Here is a 22,293-nt window from a genome sequence, read left to right as displayed (position 1 = left end):
AATCCACTTTCTGTCTCCGTGGATTTGCCTGTTCTGGATGTTTCCTAGAAATGAAATCACATACTATGTGACCTTTTGTGTCTGGCTCTCTCACTGAGCATCGTGTATTTAGGGTTCATCCACATGGTAGCACGAGTCTGTGCTTCACTCCTTTTTATAGCAGAATAATATTGCATTGTATGGATACACCACATTTAACAGTTCATCCACTGATAGACATTTATATGGTTTCCACCTTTTGACTCTTATCAGTGGTGCTTCTAGGAACATTTCTGTACAAGTATTTGTTAGAATACATATTTTCAATTCTTTTGGGTATATCCCTAGGAGCGGAATTGCCAGGTCATATGGTAGTTCTATGCTTAACTTCTGAGGGATGGCCAAACTGTTTCCAACAGTGCTTTCACCAATTTACATTTCTATCAGCAATGTACAAGGGTTCCAACTTCTCCACATTCTCTCCTATATTTATTTTTCCGTTTTTTTCTTATGACCAACTTCATAGATATGAAATGGTATCTCATGGCTTTGATTTACATTTCCCTACTGACTAATGACATTGAGCATGTGTGCTTGGAGCTTTGGTATATCCTTTTTTTAAAAAGATTTTATTTATTTATTTGAGAGAGAGAGAGCATGAGCAGGGGGGTAGAGGCAGACTCCCCGCTGAGCAGGGAGCCTGGGACTCGATCCCAGGACTCTGGGATCATGACCTGAGCCGAAGGCAGCCACTTAACCGACTGATCTACCCAGGTGCCTCTGGTATATACTTTTCAACTTGGAAGGATGTAAAGCCTAGCACTGCTGGCTGCTGCCTCCCACCCATGAGGTAGACCAGAGGGATGGAGGGAGACTGCCCCTGGTGACATCACTTGAAGCCTGGATCCAGCCATATCTGCATATCTTTAACTTCAAAAGTATATATGCTGGTTGTTCTTTTGTCATTTCAGCCAGCTGGAACTGAACATTTTATCCTTTGCCACAAAGAGTCCTGATGGTGACTGGGACTTGCCAAGATCACATGGCTAGTTCCAATTAGACAAGTATCCAGACCTCCTACCCACCTGTTGCCTCCATACCCAGGAGGCTAAGAGGAGGCTGTGAGGATGGGTCAGCAGGGGCCAGGAGATAGGCACTGGGGACAAATTATTGCTATGTATTTAAGGACAGCATGGGTGGGGTGGGAGGGGGCACAAGAGGCAGATGCTTCTCTATCTGCCCTTATCCCCACCAGAAGGTTTGAACTGAGGTTCTTCACTTTCAGGGTGCCAAATGCCCCCTTAGAGAATCTGTTGGAAGTACAGCTCCTCTCCCCCATCAAAAACACCAAGACAACATTTTGCAAGCAATTTTATAAGTTTGCAGAAACTCCCTTCCTCTCTGCCACCCCCTTTCCAGCACGATCCATCTTGGGGCCAGAGGTGAAGAACCTCCAGTTTCCAGAACAAGAAATTCAAAGGGATTGGAAGCAGTGGCCCTGTGACCCAGATTCGATCCTACTGCTGACTAACTGTGGTGCAAGGAACTTTGGGGGAAGGACAGACCTGGTTTGAGTCCAGGCTGTGTGTTCCTGGGTAAGTTGCTTGCCCTCTCTGAGCCACTTCTATAGAATGAGAATGTTCATGTCTATCTGAAGGGTTGTGGGAGGGGTATTAGGTTCAATTGTGTGTGTCATGGACATATAGCCCATGGTAGTCTCAATAAATATGAGCGGCCCTTCCTCTTTCAATTTCTCCATCTCTCCAACAGGCCAGATGGGCTAGTCTCTACTCCTTTTGGAGTGACACACTCCAGGGGCCTTGATAACATGCCCAGACAATCCTCTTTAGCAAAGAATGTCAAGTGGTCCATGGATACTAAACCTATTCCAGACGCCCAGATTACAAATCTCTTACTGTACACTCTGCCTCATTTACTAAGCTCCAGCAAGAGTGTTCTTTCTGATCGTTGAACACTACATCAAAAACTAATGATGTACTATATGTTGGCTAACTGAACATTTAAAAAAAAAAAGAGTGTTCTTTTTGTCGTGCCAGTTCATCCACACCCTGTGAGTTTCACACCTGCCATTCCCTCTCCCCAGAATGGTCTTGCCCAGCCAGCTCTCAGTAGGGCTGGTCTCCTCTTGTCATTGAGGGTTCATCTGGAAACTGTGCTCCCCCACTGAGCACCCATTTGAAAGGGCTGCTTCCCCACCTCATGATTCTCTAAAGCATCACCCGCTTTATCATTTTTGCAGCAGGTATTAGTGTCTGGAAATGCCTTGTTTGTCTTTTTATTTGTATAACACTTGTCTCCTCCCTAGAGCGGGGACATTGCATGTCTGCTGCCTTGTATCACCAGTGGGTAGTGTCAGACATAGAGTAGGAACTCAATATATATTTGTTGAAGAGATGAATGAATGAATGAGTGGGAACACAGATGAATGAAAGGATGATTAAATTATTTGGGTGGGTAAATGAACATAAATGGATGGCTGAATATAGATGGAGGGAGGGATTAAAGGATGAGGGGATGGAGGGATGGATGTTTTCCAGATTCCATGCTAAACACTTTTTGTACATTATCTTGTTTTATCCATGCAGAAGTCCCATGAAGGCAGAAACATTGTCATATTACAGACAAGGTGCTTGAGCTTCAAAGGTAGAAAAAAATCACCTCCCCCAGATTATACAACTAGGAAATGGTGGAGCAGGATTCAAGCTTAGGTCTGCCTGACTCCAAGCCCTGTACTCTTAACCACCACAGAAATCACCTTCCTATTCTCCTCTCACTTTGAGAGCCCATGCAGGCCACCCCAGCTCCCCTCCTAATGCCCATGCCCCAACAACAGCCAGATTGCCCAGTCTGGGCCTCCATGTTGCTCCATTGTCTAGCAGTGAGATGGCCCCAGAGGTCTGTGGGAGCACATGTGTGAGTGGACCTGCAAGGTCTCTGCATGCATGAGTGAGGGCAGAATGAGGTGACTGGAAATCATGTCTGTTCTCTGGGATGCCCCCAAGTACCAGGGACATTGCATGGCCAAAGACAGGTCCAAAGGGTGTGGTAGTGACCACCACTATTTATGAGATGCCCGGGCACCAAGCCCCAGCCTGAAGTCATTCCCAGTGGCTGCCAGGTAATCCCAGCACCTGGTGATCCACCCTCACAAAGTGAACGCAAAGGAGGAAATAAAAGAGAATAAGGGCAGATCGTGGAGGAGAGCTACGCCAGGCAGCACCCCCTCCCCGCCCCAGTCATCAGACTGCTGTGCAGAAGGCTCATGAAGTCCATCCCCTGTCTTGGGGTGGGGCCGTGCAGGATAAGAAGGACGGAGAAAGGGAGGTAGAGGAAAGAACCATGAGCATCTCTCAGACTCCTGATCCAGGCCTCCCTCTTCAAGACACAGGTGAGTTGGCAGGTGCTCAGGTAGTCCAGAAGCTGGCAGACATCAGCAGCTCTTGTCGTCACTGACTTCCACGTAGGGCAGCCCCACAGGCCAAGTGTCCCGAGGCCAGTAGTGGACTTTGAGGGTTTGACCTGGCATCTCATACCTGGCGTCCACTAAGGCCATGGTAACCATGCCATAAGGAAAGGTGATGCTGATGAGTACATGCCTGTGGGGGGCAGGAAGAAGGTGGTGAGGGCGCAAGATGCCAAGATGCCCCAGAGCTAGATGGATGCCCCCACTTTGGTTCTCTCCTTACTTCTCATTGATCCTGACCATTCAAAGGGACATTCTGGATCAGACCCTTGATTGCAACCAACCCCTACCCACACACACACACACACACACACACTGATATCTGTGCCTCCCCTCTCTGCCCCCAGGCTCCTGCTCCAAACTCTGGCATCTGAGATTTTCTGGTTCTGGCGCCCCATACCACAGGGCAGGTGCTTACCAGATGCTGTGCAGGTAAGAGAAATTGATCTGCTGCCAGAAACTGCAAAGCAAGCGGTCGCTGATCCAGCTGGTCAGTGCAAAAGCCCATAAAACTACGGAGACCTCCATTATATGCCGAAGCTCCTTATTGCTGGTCCTAGGGAGAGAAGGAGGAAGATTAGAGCCAGACTCGGAGAGCAGAGCCTGAAGGGGCTGCTGGGAAATTCCTCCATCCAAGGAGATGAGGCTGGGAGGAGAGAACGACCAAGAGTAGCAGAGGGAGGGGGCCTAATTTGTGATGATTGCGAACATTTGCTGAGCACTGATAGGATGCCAGTTACAGTTCTAAAAGTTCTTCAGATAAAAACTCAGTCCTCAAAACAATGCTATTATTCTCATTTTGTAGATGAGAAAACAGGCATGTGAGATTAAGTTCTGCTCCAACCCCACCCAAGGTTACACAGATAGTAAGTGACAGAGCTGGGGTCTGAACCAGGTTTGTCAGGCTGCAGATTTCTTTTTTTTTTTTTTTTAAAGATTTTTATTAATTTATTTAACAGAGATAGAGAGCACAAGTAGGCAGAGCGGCAGACAGAGGGAGAGGGAGAAGCAGGCTCTCTGCCGAGCAGGGAGCCCTATGCGGGGCTCGATCCCAGGACCCTGGGATCATGACCCGAGCTGAAGGCAGCCACTTAACTGACTGAGCCACCCAGGCGCCCCAGGCTGCAGATTTCTTAACCAACAAGCCCTCCCCTGTTTGTCTTGGGGGGGGGCTGTAAGTGTGTGCCCACTTGTGAGTCAGTGTGTGAGAATTCATGTCTGTGTGGCTATGGGAGGGCAAATTCTCTGGAGGCCATATCTGGGGACAACTCAGGATCAGAATCTGTTTCCCCAACAGCAGAGCTGACCCAGCATCCATCAGGAAAGAGCATATCAGGGATTAATGAGGCAATAACTTCTCTATGGTTAAAAGTGCAGGCCCTGCCCCTAGTCTAAAATGGGAGAGTCTGACCACCAAAAAAGAATAATGAGTAAGGATTGATGAAATCTGAATATAGAGTCTGAGGTCTAGTTAACAGCATTGTTCTGTCGTCGATTTCCTCCTTTTAAGGTTGTACTATGGTTACACAGGATGCTCCATTGAGAGAGGCTGGGGGAAGCTGGATGAAGGATACACAAGACTCTGCACTATTTTTGCAATTTGTCATGAGTCTGTGACTACTTCAAAATGAAAAGCTAAAAATATAGCACGGCGACTGCAATGGATTGAAACATTTCTGAGATATAAACATCCATGAGTTCATAATAATACTTTTCTTAAAAATTTCATTGGTCCCTACTAGAGATGGCTAAGGCCCCAACTCATTACTCTGGAAGTAGATCAATTAAGGGAAAGAATCAATTATCCATCCTGTCACTCCTGCGCAAACTGTATTTCCAGGTTGACAAGTGAAAAGTCCTTCTTGATGGAAGAACTCCAGATAATCATTGCAGAAGGAATAATGGAATCTGCAAACCACCCTCTTGCAACTACTAATGAATCCATGGATGGAGGCAGTGTGCCTGAATGGCTGCTGAAATTCTTAGGTGAAAAGTAAATGGAAAACTTTATAATAAAGGGAAGAGATGACACCATCTGAATCCACTGATCAACCTTAATAGCACTAAATGTGGAGCAACCATTCATTATGGGGTCCTAATGGCATGGAACAAGAAACACCCAGCACCACACGTGAAATATTCTGGCCTCAAGATACGAAAACCTAAATCTAGTTCTAACTATTAATTTGCAAGAAATTGAAAGAAAGAAAGAAAGAAAGAAAGAAAGAAAGAAAGAAAGAAAGAAAGAAAGAAAGAAGAAAGAAAGAAAGAAAGAAAGAAAGAAAGAAAGAAAGAAAGAAAGAAAGAAAGAAAGACAATGGAAGACACCACAGGAAGTAGACAGCCAAATCCAGAATGTTCTACAGGACAAATGATGGAGTTTCTGTTATCAAATCAGAGGCATGAAGATAGGGGAGGGAGGGAGAGAATGCTATGACACAAAGAAAACCTAAGAGACTATGTTTGCATTCCAATTTCAATAAGACTAGTTGGAAGAAGACATCTTGAGAAACTGAGGCAATAGGTGCAATCTGGGTATTGTCTACTTGATTAGCCCTGTGTGTGCCCTATCTTCCTTTTGTCCCTCTAGATCCTTCCCTACCCCTCTCCATTCTGCCCTATGCCCCAGGGAGGCGGGGGTTGACCTGTGTGGACTGAAGCTGGGGATTCCTTTGTCCTTGGGCTTCCAGTTAGATTAGCCAACGGTTTCCAGTTGGTTTAGCCAATGGCTTCTGGTTGGGTTGGCCAATGGTTTCCAGTTGGGTTGGCGAATGAGGCACCCCAGCAAGAAACCAAAGGGTAAGAGGAGGATACGGTTAGAATATTTATTCTCCTGGCCTCCTCTATGTGGGCTCAGGCTAGCTGCAACCAGCAACTGGAGGTCACAGTTCTTGCTAAGGAGGCCCTCTCCACAGGGCTCTCTCCTTCCATACTCTTGTAATCACTCCCCCCCTTCTCCCCCCCCCCCAGGTCTCCTGATGGTCATAGGATCCCACTCTTATCAGCACAACGGTTCTAAATGATCCCTAGTGATTTTCCGACACCTGCTCTCTCCTTTGTAAATAACCCTTTTATTCAGCTCTCCTCAAATGGCCCCATTTCAAAGACCTCTCTCTATCCTGCCAAGACCTGGTATGGGTTAAAAAAAAATAATAATTATTTATCGGGAGAGTTCAATCCTGAAAAGTTAATGGGTGCCAGTATATGGAATCCGGGGGGAATGTATAATGCAGTTTGTCAAAATGCTGATGGTTGTTGGGACCGGTTAGTGGGCACACGGAGGTTTATCATACAACAGTCTCTGCTTGTTTGGGGTTTCAGCCTTAGGTTCCAATCCTAACCCTGCCCCTTGTTAGTAGGTGATATTGGGGAAGGGACATCCCTCTCTTGAGCCTGGAGTCGATGAGAACTCCATCCCTGGGACTTGGTGAGTACGTGGGGTGAGGGGCGTGCTTGGAGGGGGATGGGAGCCACCTCCCCGGGGAGGCGTCTGCAACCACCACCCACTTCTTGTACTCCTGGAACACGATGTAGAGGATGTGCACAGCAATGCTGTTGAGGGCATATGCGTTGATCACGGGCCTCAGGAAGGACAAGAAGGTGCTGACCACAGTGGTGATGATGACCAGGCTGATGAACTGGGGCCTGGGGGAAGAAAGATGCAGCTGTGGGAGGGTGGCTAGGAGGGTCCTGGGGGGTTTAGGCAGGGTCAGGAGATCAAGAGGTAGATGAGCAAAGGGAAGGGGTTTCAGGGAGCCCAACCAGACTCAGAAAAAGGTATTGAGGTTCCCAGGTGGGCTCAGCAGAGGGTCCCAAGAAGGGTCCAATGAAACATCCCAAGTGGGCCCAGGCAGGGTCTGAAGGGGTTCCCAGGGGTAGGGGTGGGTAGGATGATGAGAGGGTCTCAGGGAGGCTCAAAGGGGCTTAGTCAGTTCAGCAGAGGTTGTCAGGGCCCAAGTGAGGTCAGACAAAGGATTCAGGGGACCCGGGTAGGATTAAGGAAGGAATTACAGAGGTCCCAGGTACTATCAGGAGAGGGGTCCTAGAAGGCTCAGATAGGTCAAATAGGGTCAGGAGAGAGATTCAAAGGGGTTTCAGGTTAAGAGAAGGGCCCAGGAGGATCCCAGGAAAGTTCCAGGGGGCCCAGGTGATAGGCTCAGGGGAGAGGTCCCTGGGGCCCAGGTAAGCTTAAGTATGGGTTCCTGGGACCCCCAGGTGGCTTCAGACAGGTTCTGGAGAAGGTACCAGACTATCCAGGTGGATCAGGAGAGGAATTCTGGGGATCCTGAGTACTCTCAAAGGAGGAGTCCCTGGAAGCCAGTTAAGTCAGGTAGGGTCAGAAGAAAGTGCTGGGGTGATCAGGGGAGGGATTCCAAGGACCTCAAGTGGGCTCAGGGAGTGGACCCAGGAGCCCAGAAGGGCTATGGTGGGATCAACAAAGGACCAGCCCCTGCCCCACCTGTTCTCTCCTAGGAAAGTAGGAAAGTAGCAGCGGGGCATCCATATACTGTAGCCACTGGCCAGCAGCCACAGGATAGCGATCTCATCCAGCAGCTGGCCCAGGAAGCTAAGCGTCATGTGGAAGTACATGGAGAACAGGCCTGGAGCAAGAGAAAAAGGTAGATGGTCAAGGGGGTGGTCCCCACCCCTACCACCCCACTCTCACAGACCCCCACCTACCTACGACCATGAAGAGGATGCAGGTGATATAAACATAGCGGGAGCGTTTCTGGGCGTAGGGGTGCATGAGAAACATCATGAGAGGCCCAAAGATGAAGAAGGTGACATTGCTGAACTGGAAAAGAGGAGGACATGCGGAGGGGTTGTCAGAAGCGCAGGCAGGCGAGGGCTGCCCCTATGTCCAACCCTAAGTTATTAGCCAATTGGTCACCTGTCCCCTTTCAGGCAATTGATCAACCCTGAGTTTGTCACTCTTCCAGTTGATCTTGACAGCCAACCAGTCATCAATAGGTTCATTACTCCGTCTGTTATTCTATCGGTTCATTCATTCATTCATTCATTCATTCATTCATTCATTCAGCAAGTGTGGCAGACTATCTACTAACTTTCTACATACATCCGCCCCCCCTTTTCCTTTTGGAAATAAGATCCCCCGAAGTTTTAGACACAGCTACACAACATTTTCCAGGCTTCCTTGCTACTCATTCTGCCTTCATGACCTGGTCTGACCAAGGGGATAGAAATGCAAATGAGGGGCGCCTGGGTGGCTCAGTTGGTTAAGCGACTGCCTTCGGCTCAGGTCATGGTCCTGGAGTCCTGGGATTGAGTCCCGCATCGGGCTCCCTGCTCAGCAGGGAGTCTGCTTCTCCCTCTGACCCTCCCCCCTCTCATGCTCTCTCTCTCTCTCTCATTCTCTCTCTCAAATAAATAAATAAAATCTTTAAAAATAAATAAATAAAAAAAGAAATTTGAAAAAAAAAAGAAATGCAAATGAATCTATTACTTAAAAAAAGAAATGAGCTTCATTTATCAAGATTGGCTGTATTAGAAATTGAAACTGAGAAGTTTTCAAAACCCAGGACTACACAAGCACATATTCCCTTGGCCATCTGAGAGATGGTGTCATCACTCATCACAAAACCACTAGAAGATCCCATAGTACCCTGGTGAGATAATTAGAGTGAAAAAGGCAAACAAAATCTTTCTATTATGAAAATAATTTATACCTCGAGGAACCTCTGAAAGGCCTCAGAGACCCCACGGTGTCCCTGGACAGTATTTCAAGAACCACTTCTCCATGAAGAGCAGAGCCAAGTAGCTTGATAATGTTGAGCTGCCAAGTTAACATTCCAGAACCATCTACCTCTAGATTTCCATTTCAAAAAATAAAAAGATATGATCTTTTCTATTTAAGCTGTTTTTAGCGGGCTGTTTCATTTGACACCAAAGCATCCCAGTTACTGGGCTTCTGCACCCCACTCACTGACTGTGAGGAGTAAATTCACTGCCCTAACCTACCATATCTGCATTTGTGACATATGCATAATGCCACTTGCCTCTTCATGTTGTTGACCCAAAAATCCCCCAGCCCTCCGTAGTCTATGAGTACAATTAAGGTGACAAGAACATTTGCACCAGAATTTCAAGGGTTCAGAGTCCCTGAGCACTAGGACTTCAGTGCCCCCTCAGAGTTGCCCCCAGATATGTCTGGGCCACAGTTGAGTCTCTCACATGAACTCAGAAACAAGTGTTCTTACAGTCTTCTTCTACCTGCTAACTTGAGGTCAGCGGCTTGCTCACTCAATTATACCCTCTCTCCCCAATAAAATCTTCCCGTTGTAAAGGTCTCCTCCATCACCTGCGTCCCATCTTAGAAAGTGAAGAAATAGTGCCCTGTTAACCAGGGTGCTCCGTTATTTCTCAGAAACCTAGACTGAAGGGTGCTGACTCAAAAATAGAGAGCACAGGGAAATGCAAGTCAAAACCGCAATGAGCTATCACCTCACACCAGTCAGAACAGCTAGTATTGAAAAAAAAGAAGAAGAAATAATAAGTGTTGGGTAAGACTGTGGAGACAAGGAAACCCTCATGCACTGTTTGTGGGAATGCAAGTGATGCAGCCACTCTGGAGGTTCCTCAAAAGATTAAAAATAGAAATACTATAGGATTCAGTAATTCTGCTGATAGGCATTTACCTCCCCCCCAAAAAACCAAAAACACTAATTTGTAAAGATATATGCACCCTTATGTTTATTGCAGCTTTATTTATAATATTTATTTATAATAGCCGAGATACAGAAGCAACCAAGTGTCCACTGATACATGAATGGCTAAAGAAGATGTGCTGTTTTATATACAATTGAATAGTACTCAGCCATCAAAGGAAGGAAATCTTGCCATTTGTGACTATATGGAGGGACCTAGAGGGTATTATGCCAACTGAAATAGGTCAGTCAGAGAAAGACAAATACCATATGATTTCCCTTATATGTGGAATCTAAAAAACAAAACAAATGAACTAACAAACAAAAAACAGAACAGACTCATAAATACATATTACAAACTGGTTGTTGCCAGAGGGGAAGGGGTGGGGGATGGACAAAATGGGTGAAGAGGTTCAAACCTCCAGTTATAAAATCAATAAGTCATGGGGATGAAAAGTGCAGCATAGGGAGTGTAGTCAATAATATTGTAATAACATTTTATTGTGACAGATGGTAACTACACTTATCGTGGTGAGCCCTGTGTAATGTATATAATTGTCAAATCACTATGTTGCACACCTGAAACTAATATAATATTGTATGTCAACTATACTTCAATAAAAAAAAAATACAGAGCACAGTGGTGGGTGTGGGGAAATCATTTACCTGATGCAGGGTCACCATCTAGGACCCTAGGTCTTGGGCACCAAGACTAGTTTCCAAGGCAGGAGTCCTTCTGATTCTAGGGAAGCCCATGGCTTTCCTTGGGTGATGGTGAACCAGCTCAAAGTCTGGTTCCACAAAACTGGTTTTGCAGCCCATGATCCCACCCATGTCCTTGCTTTCCATACCAAGGTGCCTGATGCCCACCAATGGACAGTGTCAAACACATTTCTGGCACAGCCACTTGGTTCACAATGGCTACCCGAGAACATGCACGCTGTGTCTGCATCCTGAGACTCAACCCCACTGGAGTAGACACCTATCCCAAACTGGGCCAATCAGATTTTCTTGGGAATTTGAAACTTGGAGCAGACACAGAGCCTGGGAGTCCACCAAAACTGAGTCACACCATTGTCAACTCTCTAAGGTCTTGGGATATTGTCCCGATGTTTACGATATGGCAGCCATCTTGCCACCACAAACAGACAAGGCTGAGAACACAGGCATATACTCAAGGGTGGTATCTTCCTTGTGCTAAATCCTCCAGACCTACCTTAGACCCCAGTCCTCCCAAGCAACTCATCTCTCCGTTTTCTAAGATACCCCAGTACCTACCCGATACATTCTTCCTGTTTGGTTTGTTTTTTGATTTTGTGCTTAAGCTAGCTTTCTAATGCTTGAATCCAGTAAAACCATCACCATTGGTATATGAGCTAGGGTTCTTTGGTAGCAAGCAACAGAAAGTGAACTTATATCATAAATACAAAAAAGTGTGTTTAGTTACTTATTTATTTGTCATTCAGTCATTATGGGAGCTCATTAATCCAAAGAATTGCAGAAGACAAGGAAAACCAGAAACCGGAACAGCTCTGAGCCTCGAATGGACAGTCTCTTCAGGGAGCAACTTTGGGCATGAATGAAAAAAAAAGTTATGTTCAATTGTTATATCCAGGCTCAGGATTCAAATTCAGGAGACGCTGCCTGGGCCATAGCCCACCCTTGGCCAGAGGAGGGGAAGCACCTTGACTGACCATCCTGTTGAGAACATAACCAGTAGGAGAGGGGCAGTTGGTTGTCAAAGGGAAAATGGTGCCATGGATACCTAATGGGCAAAATCCCAAACAAATCAGAGGTTCCCTCTGCCTTCAACCAAACACCAGCCCTTGGGCGTATCGAGCATGGCTGAAGATGCTGAGCCAACCAGTTCCCCAAACTCTAAACCCTCCATTTAAAACACATCTGTGGGGCACCTGGGTGGCTCAGTTGGTTAAGCGACTGCCTTCGGCTCAGGTCATGATCCTGGAGTCCCTGGATCGAGTCCCGCATCGGGCTCCCTGCTCGGCAGGGAGTCTGCTTCTCCCTCTGACCTTCCTCCCTCTCATGCTCTCCGTCTCTCATTCTCTCTCTCAAATAAATAAATAAAATATTTTTTAAAAAATTAAAAAAATAAAACACGTCTGTGACTCTCATAAATAAAATCCAAACTCTTAAACCTGGCTTATAAACTCCCTCCATAACTCACGTCTCTCCACCTTCAACTTTATAATCTAGGTGGAAGGGATAATTCCATTCCTCCAAATGAGCCATACTTTCTCTCACCCCTTAACCTCCAGAAGTTGCCACATGCTGTTCCCACTGCCTGGAACACTCTTTGTCCCCACTTGCCCCTCTTTGCCAGGCCAACTACTACTCCATCTTTCCCCTGGGCATCACCTTTTGATAAAGCCTTCCCAATCCCACAAGGCAGGGTCAGGTGGTCTTCTTTGGTGCCCTGTTCCTCTATCCTAACACTTGTCTAGCTGTTCTGAAACTGTCTTGCTCTCCCACTAAACTTGGCTTTGAGAACAGGTGCTGTGTCTTCCCTGTTCTCCATTGTCACCTCAGGAACTGGGAAAGAGTAGGTGTTCAATAAATATTTCCTGTTGACTGGATCTCAAAGCAGGTTTATGTGGATCACCAGTCACACACATGAAAACATTTGGCAGAAGGGATTGTACCTGGAAAGTTCTGGGTGGAAGGTGCTATGACTGTTACTTTCTTATCTTTTGACAGCACAATTTTATAGATATTGCTTCCTCGCACACACCCCCAAGGTCTGGCTTTCTAGTTCTTGTTTGGCGATGAAAAAACTGGATCTCAGAGAGGTAGAGTGACTTCTCTGAGGTTGCACAGCTCTGGGGGACTCCAGAGTTTGTTTTTACCCCCTGCCTTAACAGATGAGAGGACAAGACAGGTGGCAATGATTAAGAGGGGGCTTCCCTGCTCCCTGGCTGTGTGGTCTAGTGTCTCTGGGTCTCCCTTTCCTGCATCAGCAAAATGGCGGAGAATAATTAATGGCTAGTGCAGATGCTGTTGAGGGGCATGCATGAGGCCAGGCATCTAAAGACTACCTTGCCAGGGATGTGGTTTCAGCTCAACAAATAGCAAGGGTTACTGCTGCTGTTGTTGTTGTGGGAGATAATAGCGACAGGCTGATCCTTGATTTAGTTGCTCCAAGCTCAGAGGCCAGCAGAACCAAGACAGAAGTTTCTGATAACGCCCCTGAGTGTGCAGAATGAGGGCAAAGCAATGGGCGGAGCCTCTGACTAATGAGTTCCAACTGGCTTCAGAGTCTGATAGCATCAGAGACCGCCCCCTACTGGGGCCTCCCTCCCTGCCCCTGGGGCTGGGCCCCCACATTTCCCAACCGCTGGCCCCACCTCGACTCTTCCAGGAGGGACAGGCTCCTGCCCAGGATCATGAGCTGGACTCTCTGAGTCCCAGCCCCATCAGGTGCCTTCACATCCATCCATCCATCCATCCATCCATCCATCCATCCATCCATCCATCCACCCACTTGCTTACCAACCACTCCTTCAGTATCTACTATGCTGCTCAAGGACCTAGCAGTACCCCAAAACGAAGTCTGCCTTCACAGGTCTACCCAGTCAGGGTTTGGGGGACATCCTGTGCCTCATTTTCCTTCTCTAACTCCAAGCGTCACAGTGAGGATTAGAGAACCAAGTGCTACGGGGTCTGAGAGTTTTGCTCACTTGTATGAAACTCCAGTGTCTAGAGCAGTGCCTGACACATAGTAGGTGCTCAGTAAATTTCGGTAGAGAATAACGCATGCAGAAAATACATGTCTGGGCGCCTGGGTGGCTCAGTTGGTTAAGCGACTGCCTTCGGCTCAGGTCATGTCCTGGAGTCCCGGGATCGAGTCCCCGCATCAGGCTCCCTGCTCGGCGGGGAGCCTGCTTCTCCCTCTGACCCTCCCCCCTCTCATGTGCTCTCTGTCTCTCATTCTCTCTGTCTCAAATAAATAAATAAAATCTTTAAAAAAAAAAAAAAGAAAAGAAAATACATGTCTACCACAGCTGGTATACTGAGTATGAATCACAGTATTGCTGTTATTCTGGAATAATTTGCTTTTTTGATCACCAGTACCTAGCAGGGTGTCTGGTAAATAGATGTGGCTGGGTACCTTAGGTCTGGAAGAAGGAAAGGAGAGAAGCGGTGAGGGGGGAGGGGCGGTGGGGAGGAACGAAGAAGAGAAGGACATAGAAGAGAAGGGAGGGAGGCAGACTGACCTGAATTGACTGCCCATTTCAGCTTTGGGAAAAGGCAGTGGGGGATCCGCGTTCTCATTGTCCCTGGCCACCTGGAGCTGCCTCCCCACCTCCACACACTTCTTCCCTCCCATCCACTGTTTCACTTGTGCATTCCATCGATGCATTCTTGACTCCTTTATTGTCCCTCTCCTCCTCACTGGACGGTGACCTCCGTGAGGACGATACGCACCTGTTTTACCCCTGGCTGTGTCCCCAACACCCACCTCGCTGAGCACGCAGTGGGCGCTCAAGAAAAATGTGTCGAATCAACCAAATCAACGAACATCACCAAACACCCCCATGCTCTTTCTCCCCACCGCCAAAGCTCAAAGTCCCACCACGCACACCTGGCTCTGTCACCTGTTGAGGACCCCCTCTATATCCACGCAACACATGCACAAGAATGTTGGTGCAGGGCTGGGGCCGTGAAGCTAAAGCACCAGCCACAGACCCTCCCCGAACAGGACTTACTTGCATGAATTAAAACACACATAATTAATTGTTAATCACTCAGTAACTGAGTGGCCTCACAATGCTGTGGTTAATTGAGTGAGAGATTCTGGGACCAGGTGGCCCAGGCTTTAACTCCGGCACTTCTGGTATACACAGCTTTTGTGCACTTGTGATTTACATGCTGCAAAACCCTGAGGAGGAAACGTACACTCTCTGAGCCTTAATTCCCCATCTGTAAAAATGTGGAGCATAAGAGTACCTACTTCATAAAATTGCTATGAGGATTACAGGAAGTGCTATTTGTTAAAAAAAAAAATGAATACATTAACACTTTTGCATCTCTGTGCTATGTTTACTTCTAATAGCAATAGCCTTGTTTATTCGATGCTTAGGATGTGCCAAGAACTGTAAGGTTTTTTTTTTATCTGTCTTTTTTAATTGAGATATAAATCACATACAATCAAATTCACTCTTTTAAAGTGTGCAAGTCAGTGGGTTTCTTTTTTTTTTTTTTTAAGATTTTATTTATTTATTTGACAGAGATAGAGAGAGAGAACAAGTACGCAGAGAGGCAGGCAGAGGGAGAGGGAGAAGCAGGCTCCCCGCTGAGCAGGGAGCCCGATGCGGGGCTTGATCCCAGGACCCCGGGATCATGACCTGAGCCGAAGGCAGACGCTTAACCGACTGAGCCACCCAGGTGCCCCGGTCAGTGGGTTTCAGTCGACTATTCACAAGGTTGTGCAACCATCACCAATATTTAATTCCAGAATATTCTCATCACCCCCAAAAAGAAACCCTGTCCCCATTAGCAGTCACTCCCTTGCCTTACCACAGCCCCCCCGCCCCCCCCCCCCACGCCAGCTCTGGGGAACCACTCATCTGCTTCTTATCTCTGCAGATTTGGCTCTTCTGGGCATCTCATATGGATGCAATCACACAGTGTGTGGCCTTTTGTGACTGGCTTCTCTCACTGAGCATCATGTTTTCAAGGTTCATCTATGATGTAGCGTGAGTCCGCCCTTCACTCCTGTTTATGGCTGAGTAGTAGTCCATTGTGTGGATGAATGACAGGGTGTTTATCCATTCACCCATGATGAACATTTGGGATGCCCAGTAGATGTTTCATCCTCTCCATGGTCCTATGGATTAATCACTATTAGCACCCTTAGCTGCTCCCTTTCTGAATAAGTACTCAATAAATATTTGCTGAACAAATATGAATGAGTAAATGAATGAACGTATGAATGAATGAGTCTTTCTTCGCTGTCCCACCTGCATGCTGTACTTCTGACTTCTGTTTTTTGTCTGTCTCGTCCATCCCCCAGGACACTGGCCCCGTGACGGCAGACGTTTTCATTTACTTTGGTCACCTCTGTGTCCCCAGAGCCTGAAACAGTGCCTGACTCAGTCAATTCTTGTTGAGTCATGAACAAAATGAAGGGGTCGTTATCTCTTCAAATTGGACCCCTCTGTCGTCCCCAGAGGCTTTTTCTGAAGGAGAAAAGAGGTCCAGAGGGACCTATCGAGTCTGAGCCAAGATGTGTCACGGGCATGGTCACCAGTGTGTGAAATTATTCAATTAATAGTGTCTGCCCTCCCTGAGGGCAGGAACCAGGCCCTCCTCATTTTCGGCAGGGAGGGGAGGGCTGGCACAATTGCTTTTGCTGTGAATTTGATGAGAAGGAAGGCAGAAGAGGGAGGTGTGGTTTAGAACTCATGGGACCTGTTACTCACAGCCAGGGGCTCAGAGAGGGGAGGGTCTCCCCCTGCATCACACAGCATTCAAGAGAGAGGGACAGGAATGCCCACAGTGCAGAGGCCAGCGACAGGAATGCTCGGTTGCAAAAGGAGGTGGGGAGGCTGTAGGAGGTACGGGTGTTGCAGCCTACACCCCCTTGCACGACCTCCCACTCCGACTTCTCTGTCCCTTCTATTGTACCCCTCCCCCAGACTATGCCCACCACTGCACCTTTCCCTATGCTGTTCCCCACTCCAGACATACCACGCCTTTGTTCTGTATCCAAGCATCCGAGAGGAAGCTTTCTGGAGAGGATGAGATGCAGGGCTTCTGAAGCTTTGGCAGGACCCCAGGAAAGAAATTCAGCAGCACAGCTGCCTCTCAGAGCCAGGGAGCCTTGAAACTTCCTCCTCCATGACTTGAAACTCTCCTAAGTTGTCAGCCGCCCAGAAGGAGGCCACACCTGGAGGCCACCAGGCCGATGCCAGCAGAAGTAAACTGGAGCAGCCCACACCTTGACTTCTCCTCCACCCCACCTGACCCAGGCCCTCCCATGCCCTTGACCTTGGCCCCTCTTGGATATGCCTTCCTGGCTCTCCAGGGCCATCTATGAAAGGCAACGAGGTGCCCCAGCTGCTGCCCACATCATTGACTCTTTGCTGTTCAAAAGTCCCCCATGGCTCTCCAGTGCCCTCACCATGGAGCTCACAACTCCTCTGCCAGGCATTCCCCACGTGGCCCCTGGAAACCTCCTCCACCTGTCTCTCAGCCCTCATTTCCTCCTTCTTGGGCAGCCTGGGCTCTGGCTTCAAGCCCCCAACCGTTCCTTGATCTGCTATTCTCTCTCACCTCGGAGATTCTCGCCTTTGCTTATGCTGGTCCATTTGCTCCATATGCCTTAGAGAACATTTACTCATTCTTTAAGCATTGAGGTTCCCTCCCCATTCAGCAAGCAGAGGCCTCCTGTGCCATCCCCATGGCTCCCCACTGCCCGTTCTGGCCCCTTTGCCCTCCCTCTGCCACAAGCTAACCGTGGGACTGGTCAAATCCAATTCTGAACACCCCACTTCCTTATCCTGGGAGCAACGAGCCTCTCCGGGACCCCAGGACCAATCAGCATGGGTTGGTTCATAGCACTGATGCTGGATGAATGAATGAGTCCAATGAGTCCATCAGGAAATACGGGATATATTTTTCGAACACTCTGACCCAGCATTCCAAACTTGTTCATCTTCATCTCTTCTCATTTTCTAGCCACAGAAACACACTTCCCTTTCCCAAACTGTGCAGGCTCTTTATTTCCAAGACTCAGTACATCCTTTTTCTCTCTTCTCTCTTTTCCTCGACTCCTACCCTACTTGGCAAGCTCCTATCCATCTTTCAAAACCCAACTCCTAGGTGCCCTCCTCTATGAAATTTGTCAACCCCTGAGCTGAGTCCTCGACTGCTGCCTTCTATACCCTGATCGTGCGGGGCTGGGCTCCGCCTCCCCCCACTCCAGACTCAGCGAACCTTGCAGGCATCGAGAAAATAAGTTTCTGAAGAGTGAAGTGACTCCTAAGTGGATCCTGATGAAATCAACGTGAATCGATTTTTTAAGAAAATTCTTGCTACGTATTTTGTCTTCATTTACATACCTGGATCAAAAACTCGCTTTTAACATGCTTTTAAAGAGCTGCGCAGTATTTGACCAGAATGTATTCAGCCCTACACAGGCTGGTGAAAATGCTATGACTCCCTTTCTATGTATTCCATTATTTTTTATTGCAATTACAAAGGACTCAGACAGGACTATATATAAATTTTGTTTTCCACTGGGATTATCTCTTTGATGCAACTTCTTGGAAGTGCAATGACAGAGTGGGGGTGGAGGGGGCGCTATCTGTAATTCCATGTCTCCACGCAACTTGACAAATTGCCCCCAGGAAGCTGCAAAATATGAGTGTGCCCACATTCACTACCAAATAAATTCATTTTTAATTACTGATCTGAGAGGCCAAAAGGAAAAGATCTTATTGTTTTCTATTTGGCTGGTTATTATAAATATATATATTATAAATATATATATACATATACATATATATCTCTTCATAAGCTGGCAAACTCTAGCCCCGTGCCAAACTCCCCCCCGTCTTGTTTTGTATGGCTTATGAGCCAAGAGCGACATTTGCAATTTTAAATGGTTGAAAAATTAAAAGAAGGGTATCTTGTGACACGTGAAAGTTAAGTGAAATGCATATTTCAGTGTCCATAAATAAAGTTTTATTGGCACACGGCCACCCTCATTTGTTTACATACTATCCATGGCCGCTTTCCAGGTACAATGGTAGAGCTGAGTCATTTCCATACAGACTGTATGGCCCAAAAAGCCAAAAACAGTTAATATCTGGCCTTTGTAGCAAATGTTTGCCAATTCCTGAACTGAATGATTTATTAGCTCTGGTGATGGGTTTGGGATACTCAGAAGTGTTTGGGAGGAGAAAATCTTGGGGAGACCCTTTATAACATAGCTCAGATTCAATTCCTCATGCCCTGGTCTGTTTTGCAAGAGCCTTTTCAATAGGAAAGGAAATGTCCAAGTGTGTTCACACCAGGGAAAGGCAACTATCATTTTGCGAAACTTTTGTTTCTCTTTGATAAGTATCTGGAAATGCAGGTACTGGGAGATGATGATGTTGAAGTCTAGTATGTGTCATGACCACGTCTCCTGCGGCCTCAAAGGGTGTCTGCCAGTCACTCAATTTGCTACATTTAGAGAGGGGCTGAAGGAGGACTGAATGGAGGAGCATTTTGCATTGTCAAGCACAGCTAGAATGGAGGCTCAGCCCAGCCCTAAGTCAGCCCTTTCTCAGTGCCTTCTGTGGGGACCCCCACCTCGGGGTGGGCTGCCAGGGAATCCAGAAAGAGGGGTCCCAGAACCTCACACCTCTTCTCCACCTTAGAGATCAGTACGTTCAGCCCCCTCCCATGTGTCAGGTGAGGGTACTGAGGACCAGGGTCAGTATCTCTGCCCAGGAGGAACAAGAACCAGGGAGACCAGAGGGATCCCCTGAATCTCAAACTCCCACCTCCCAGCTCTGGAAATTGGTGAGGTCAAACAGGGCAACAGCAACCAGGGCATCCTGGGACTGAGCTCCCTCTCCCCCATCCCCCACAAAGAATCTCCCGGAAGCACCAAGTTCAAATCCTAGCTGTAAGTGCCAGCATGACCCTTGGTATATCCTTCAGTCTCCCTGAAGGCCATTTCCTCACCTGGACAACGGGATTAACTCTGTGTAATACACACTCTGCCTAATTCCCAAAGTCGTTGTGAAGATTAAACTGAGATTTTTCCTGTAAAACGTTTAGTACAACGCCTGCCACACATAGTAAGTACTCAATAAAAGTATGCTTGTATCACTCACTGTGTACTAAGCACCCTTGCTATGTGCAGGCTACAGAGCAAAGCACATAGCCTGCATCACCCCCCATCCCAGGGGCTCCAGGAAGGGGAGCAGCCTGCCTGATTCACAGCAGTCTCCCCAGCACCCCACACGGGGGTAGCACAGCCATATGCACCTTTGGCTGCTTTGCATCTTCCAAGCTTTGCTGAAATGCTTGTGCCATTTAGGCACCTTGAGCCCCTCCAATATGGCCCCATAGCAAGGGCTGGAGGAAGGATGGCCCACTGTGTTGGTGTGCCTAGAACTGAGGGGTCCCCAGGACATGGGACTTTCAATGCTGAAACCAGGACAGTCCCCAGCAAACTGGAATGAGCTGGTCAACCTAGGCTGGGGGTACAGCTGAAAAAAAACTGAACACTAAACACAGTCACCTCCTCCTGGAAGCCCTTTCTGATCCACTCCCCCCACCCACCCCTCCCTGATCTCCAAGGCTGCCTGTGCAACTCCCATTACAAGCACCATCAGCCTGGATTGTGAATGCCTGGAGTCACCTCTGTGTCGTCTGCTCCGACGGGGGGGGGGGGGGGGGGGGGGGGCAGAGACTGGCTGTTTCCCTGGACACTGCTGCATTTCCAAAACCTTCCACAGAGCCTGATGCCAAACAAAGATGAGTGAATGAAAGCCAGCACTCCTTGACTAACAGATGAGCCAAAGCTCAGAGGGGTGAATCCTCAAGCAGGATTCCCCAGCGATGATGTGGAGAAGCCAGGTTGGAACCCCAGGCTGTTAAGGCTGCCACCCCCAGCCCTCCCACCTGGACCTCACCGTGTTGTAGAACTCGGCCACCAGCTCCGAGTGCTGAAAGTTACTCTCACACCAGTCCACCTCGGAGCTCTGGTAGGCGAAGATGCTGGGCATCCTGATGCAGCGCCCAGTGCCCACTGGCTCAGTCTGGCAGAGAGGAGCATGAGAGCCTAGAACAGCCCGGCCCAGGTGAGACAGGCAGAGGACAGCTGGTTGCCCCACAGCAGGCAGGCAGGCAGACCAAGAGGAAAAACCTGCCGAACCACTCCCCGTTGCACCAGGGCAGCCTAGCTGTGCAGTGGCGGCTGCCCTGGGCATAAGCAGAGGGGCTGGCCCCGTCCAGGGAGGGCGGAGGTGGGAGGGGGGTGGGAAGGGAGTGTGCTTCCCATCCCTACCCACTGCGAGTGGGAGTTAGGGGGACTGTTATTAGAACAGTAATTTAAAATAATAATGAGCCCACTGAGAGGAGTACCCTCGCTCTCCCCACTTTACAGATGAGCAAACTGAGGAAGAAAGAGCGAAATCACTTGCTGAGGGCATGCAAGGTGGGGGGAAGGCCACAATGTGAAAACAGGCAGCTGAGTCCAGGCTCCGGGCTCTTAACCATTAGGTTTAACTACCTCCACACCGTCAAAGCTCCATGCTGCTATTTCCCATACCAGGGGCAACAGTCGCGCACCCACCCCCAACGGGCTTGGCTCAGCTGCCTGGGAGTCCTTGGCTATGTAACCTAGCCCAATTATTTCACCTTTGGGGGCCTAGGTCTTCCTGTTTGTGTTATGGGAGGCTGGGCTGGACTGATGCCATTTCTCTTGGGTGGTCAAAACCTCAGATGCTTAGAGTGCCCCAACTTCTGCCAGAGGCCACCTTCAAAGCCCCCATGAAGGGAGGACTCTGCAGAATTCCAGGCCTGGGGGCCCCTAGTCCTGGCTTCCAAGGGCTGTGGAAAGCTCTGGTTTTAGAGTCAGCAAGTTTGAATTCTGAGTTCCTCCCCTTCCTAAGTTGTATGACTCTGGGCAAGTGAATCCACCTCTCTGAGCCCCAGTTTGCTCATCTGTAACATGGGGAGGGTGGAGCCAGACCCAACTGTTCTAAAGGGACACAGAGATAAAGCAAGTCAAGAGCTTAGCTCACTGCCTGGCCCAAAGTGGGCCCAAGATAAACGGTAATGGGTTTTCTTATTATAGCTGACCTTGAAATTTTTTTTTAATTTTTAATTTTTTAAGATATTATTTTTATTTATTTGAGAGAGAGAATGAGAGACAGAGCGCACGAGAGGGAAGAGGGTCAGAGGGAGAAGCAGACCCCCTGCTGAGCAGGGAGCCCGATGCCGGACTCGATCCAGGGACTCGATCCAGGGACTCCAGGATCATGACCTGAGCTGAAGGCAGTCGCTTAACCAACTGAGCCACCCAGGCGCCCATGAAATTTAAGGCAACCTGTGGGAATGATAATAATAATGGCACATTTTACTGACTACTTACTGGAGCCACGCTCTTTTCTAAGTGCTCAGCATTCAGTATTATCTCATTTA

At 48.1% G+C, this 22,293-nt stretch overlaps 1 protein-coding gene across 1 annotated transcript; it reads right to left on the bottom strand.

Moving 5' to 3' along the window:
* Positions 1 to 1,854: 1,854 nt before the first annotated feature.
* ACER1 (alkaline ceramidase 1) lies at positions 1,855 to 20,873 on the bottom strand. The gene is made up of 6 exons (XM_045863901.2): positions 20,781 to 20,873; positions 8,144 to 8,258; positions 7,923 to 8,064; positions 6,971 to 7,108; positions 3,882 to 4,019; positions 1,855 to 3,596 (listed from the first exon to the last, which is right to left on the bottom strand). The coding sequence occupies exons 1-6, from the start codon at positions 20,871 to 20,873 to the stop codon at positions 3,431 to 3,433; spliced, it is 792 nt and encodes a 263-aa protein (XP_045719857.1). The 3' UTR covers positions 1,855 to 3,430.
* Between the last annotated feature and the right edge of the window lie 1,420 nt (positions 20,874 to 22,293).

The sequence above is a fragment of the Mirounga angustirostris genome, unplaced genomic scaffold, assembly GCF_029215605.1.
Source record: "Mirounga angustirostris isolate CCGP_5_RB_7025 unplaced genomic scaffold, mMirAng1.0.hap1 SCAF_1, whole genome shotgun sequence".
Classification (NCBI taxonomy): domain Eukaryota; kingdom Metazoa; phylum Chordata; class Mammalia; order Carnivora; family Phocidae; genus Mirounga; species Mirounga angustirostris.
The sequence above is the reverse complement of the archived record's forward strand: the minus strand, read 5'-3'. Positions and strand labels throughout refer to the sequence as shown.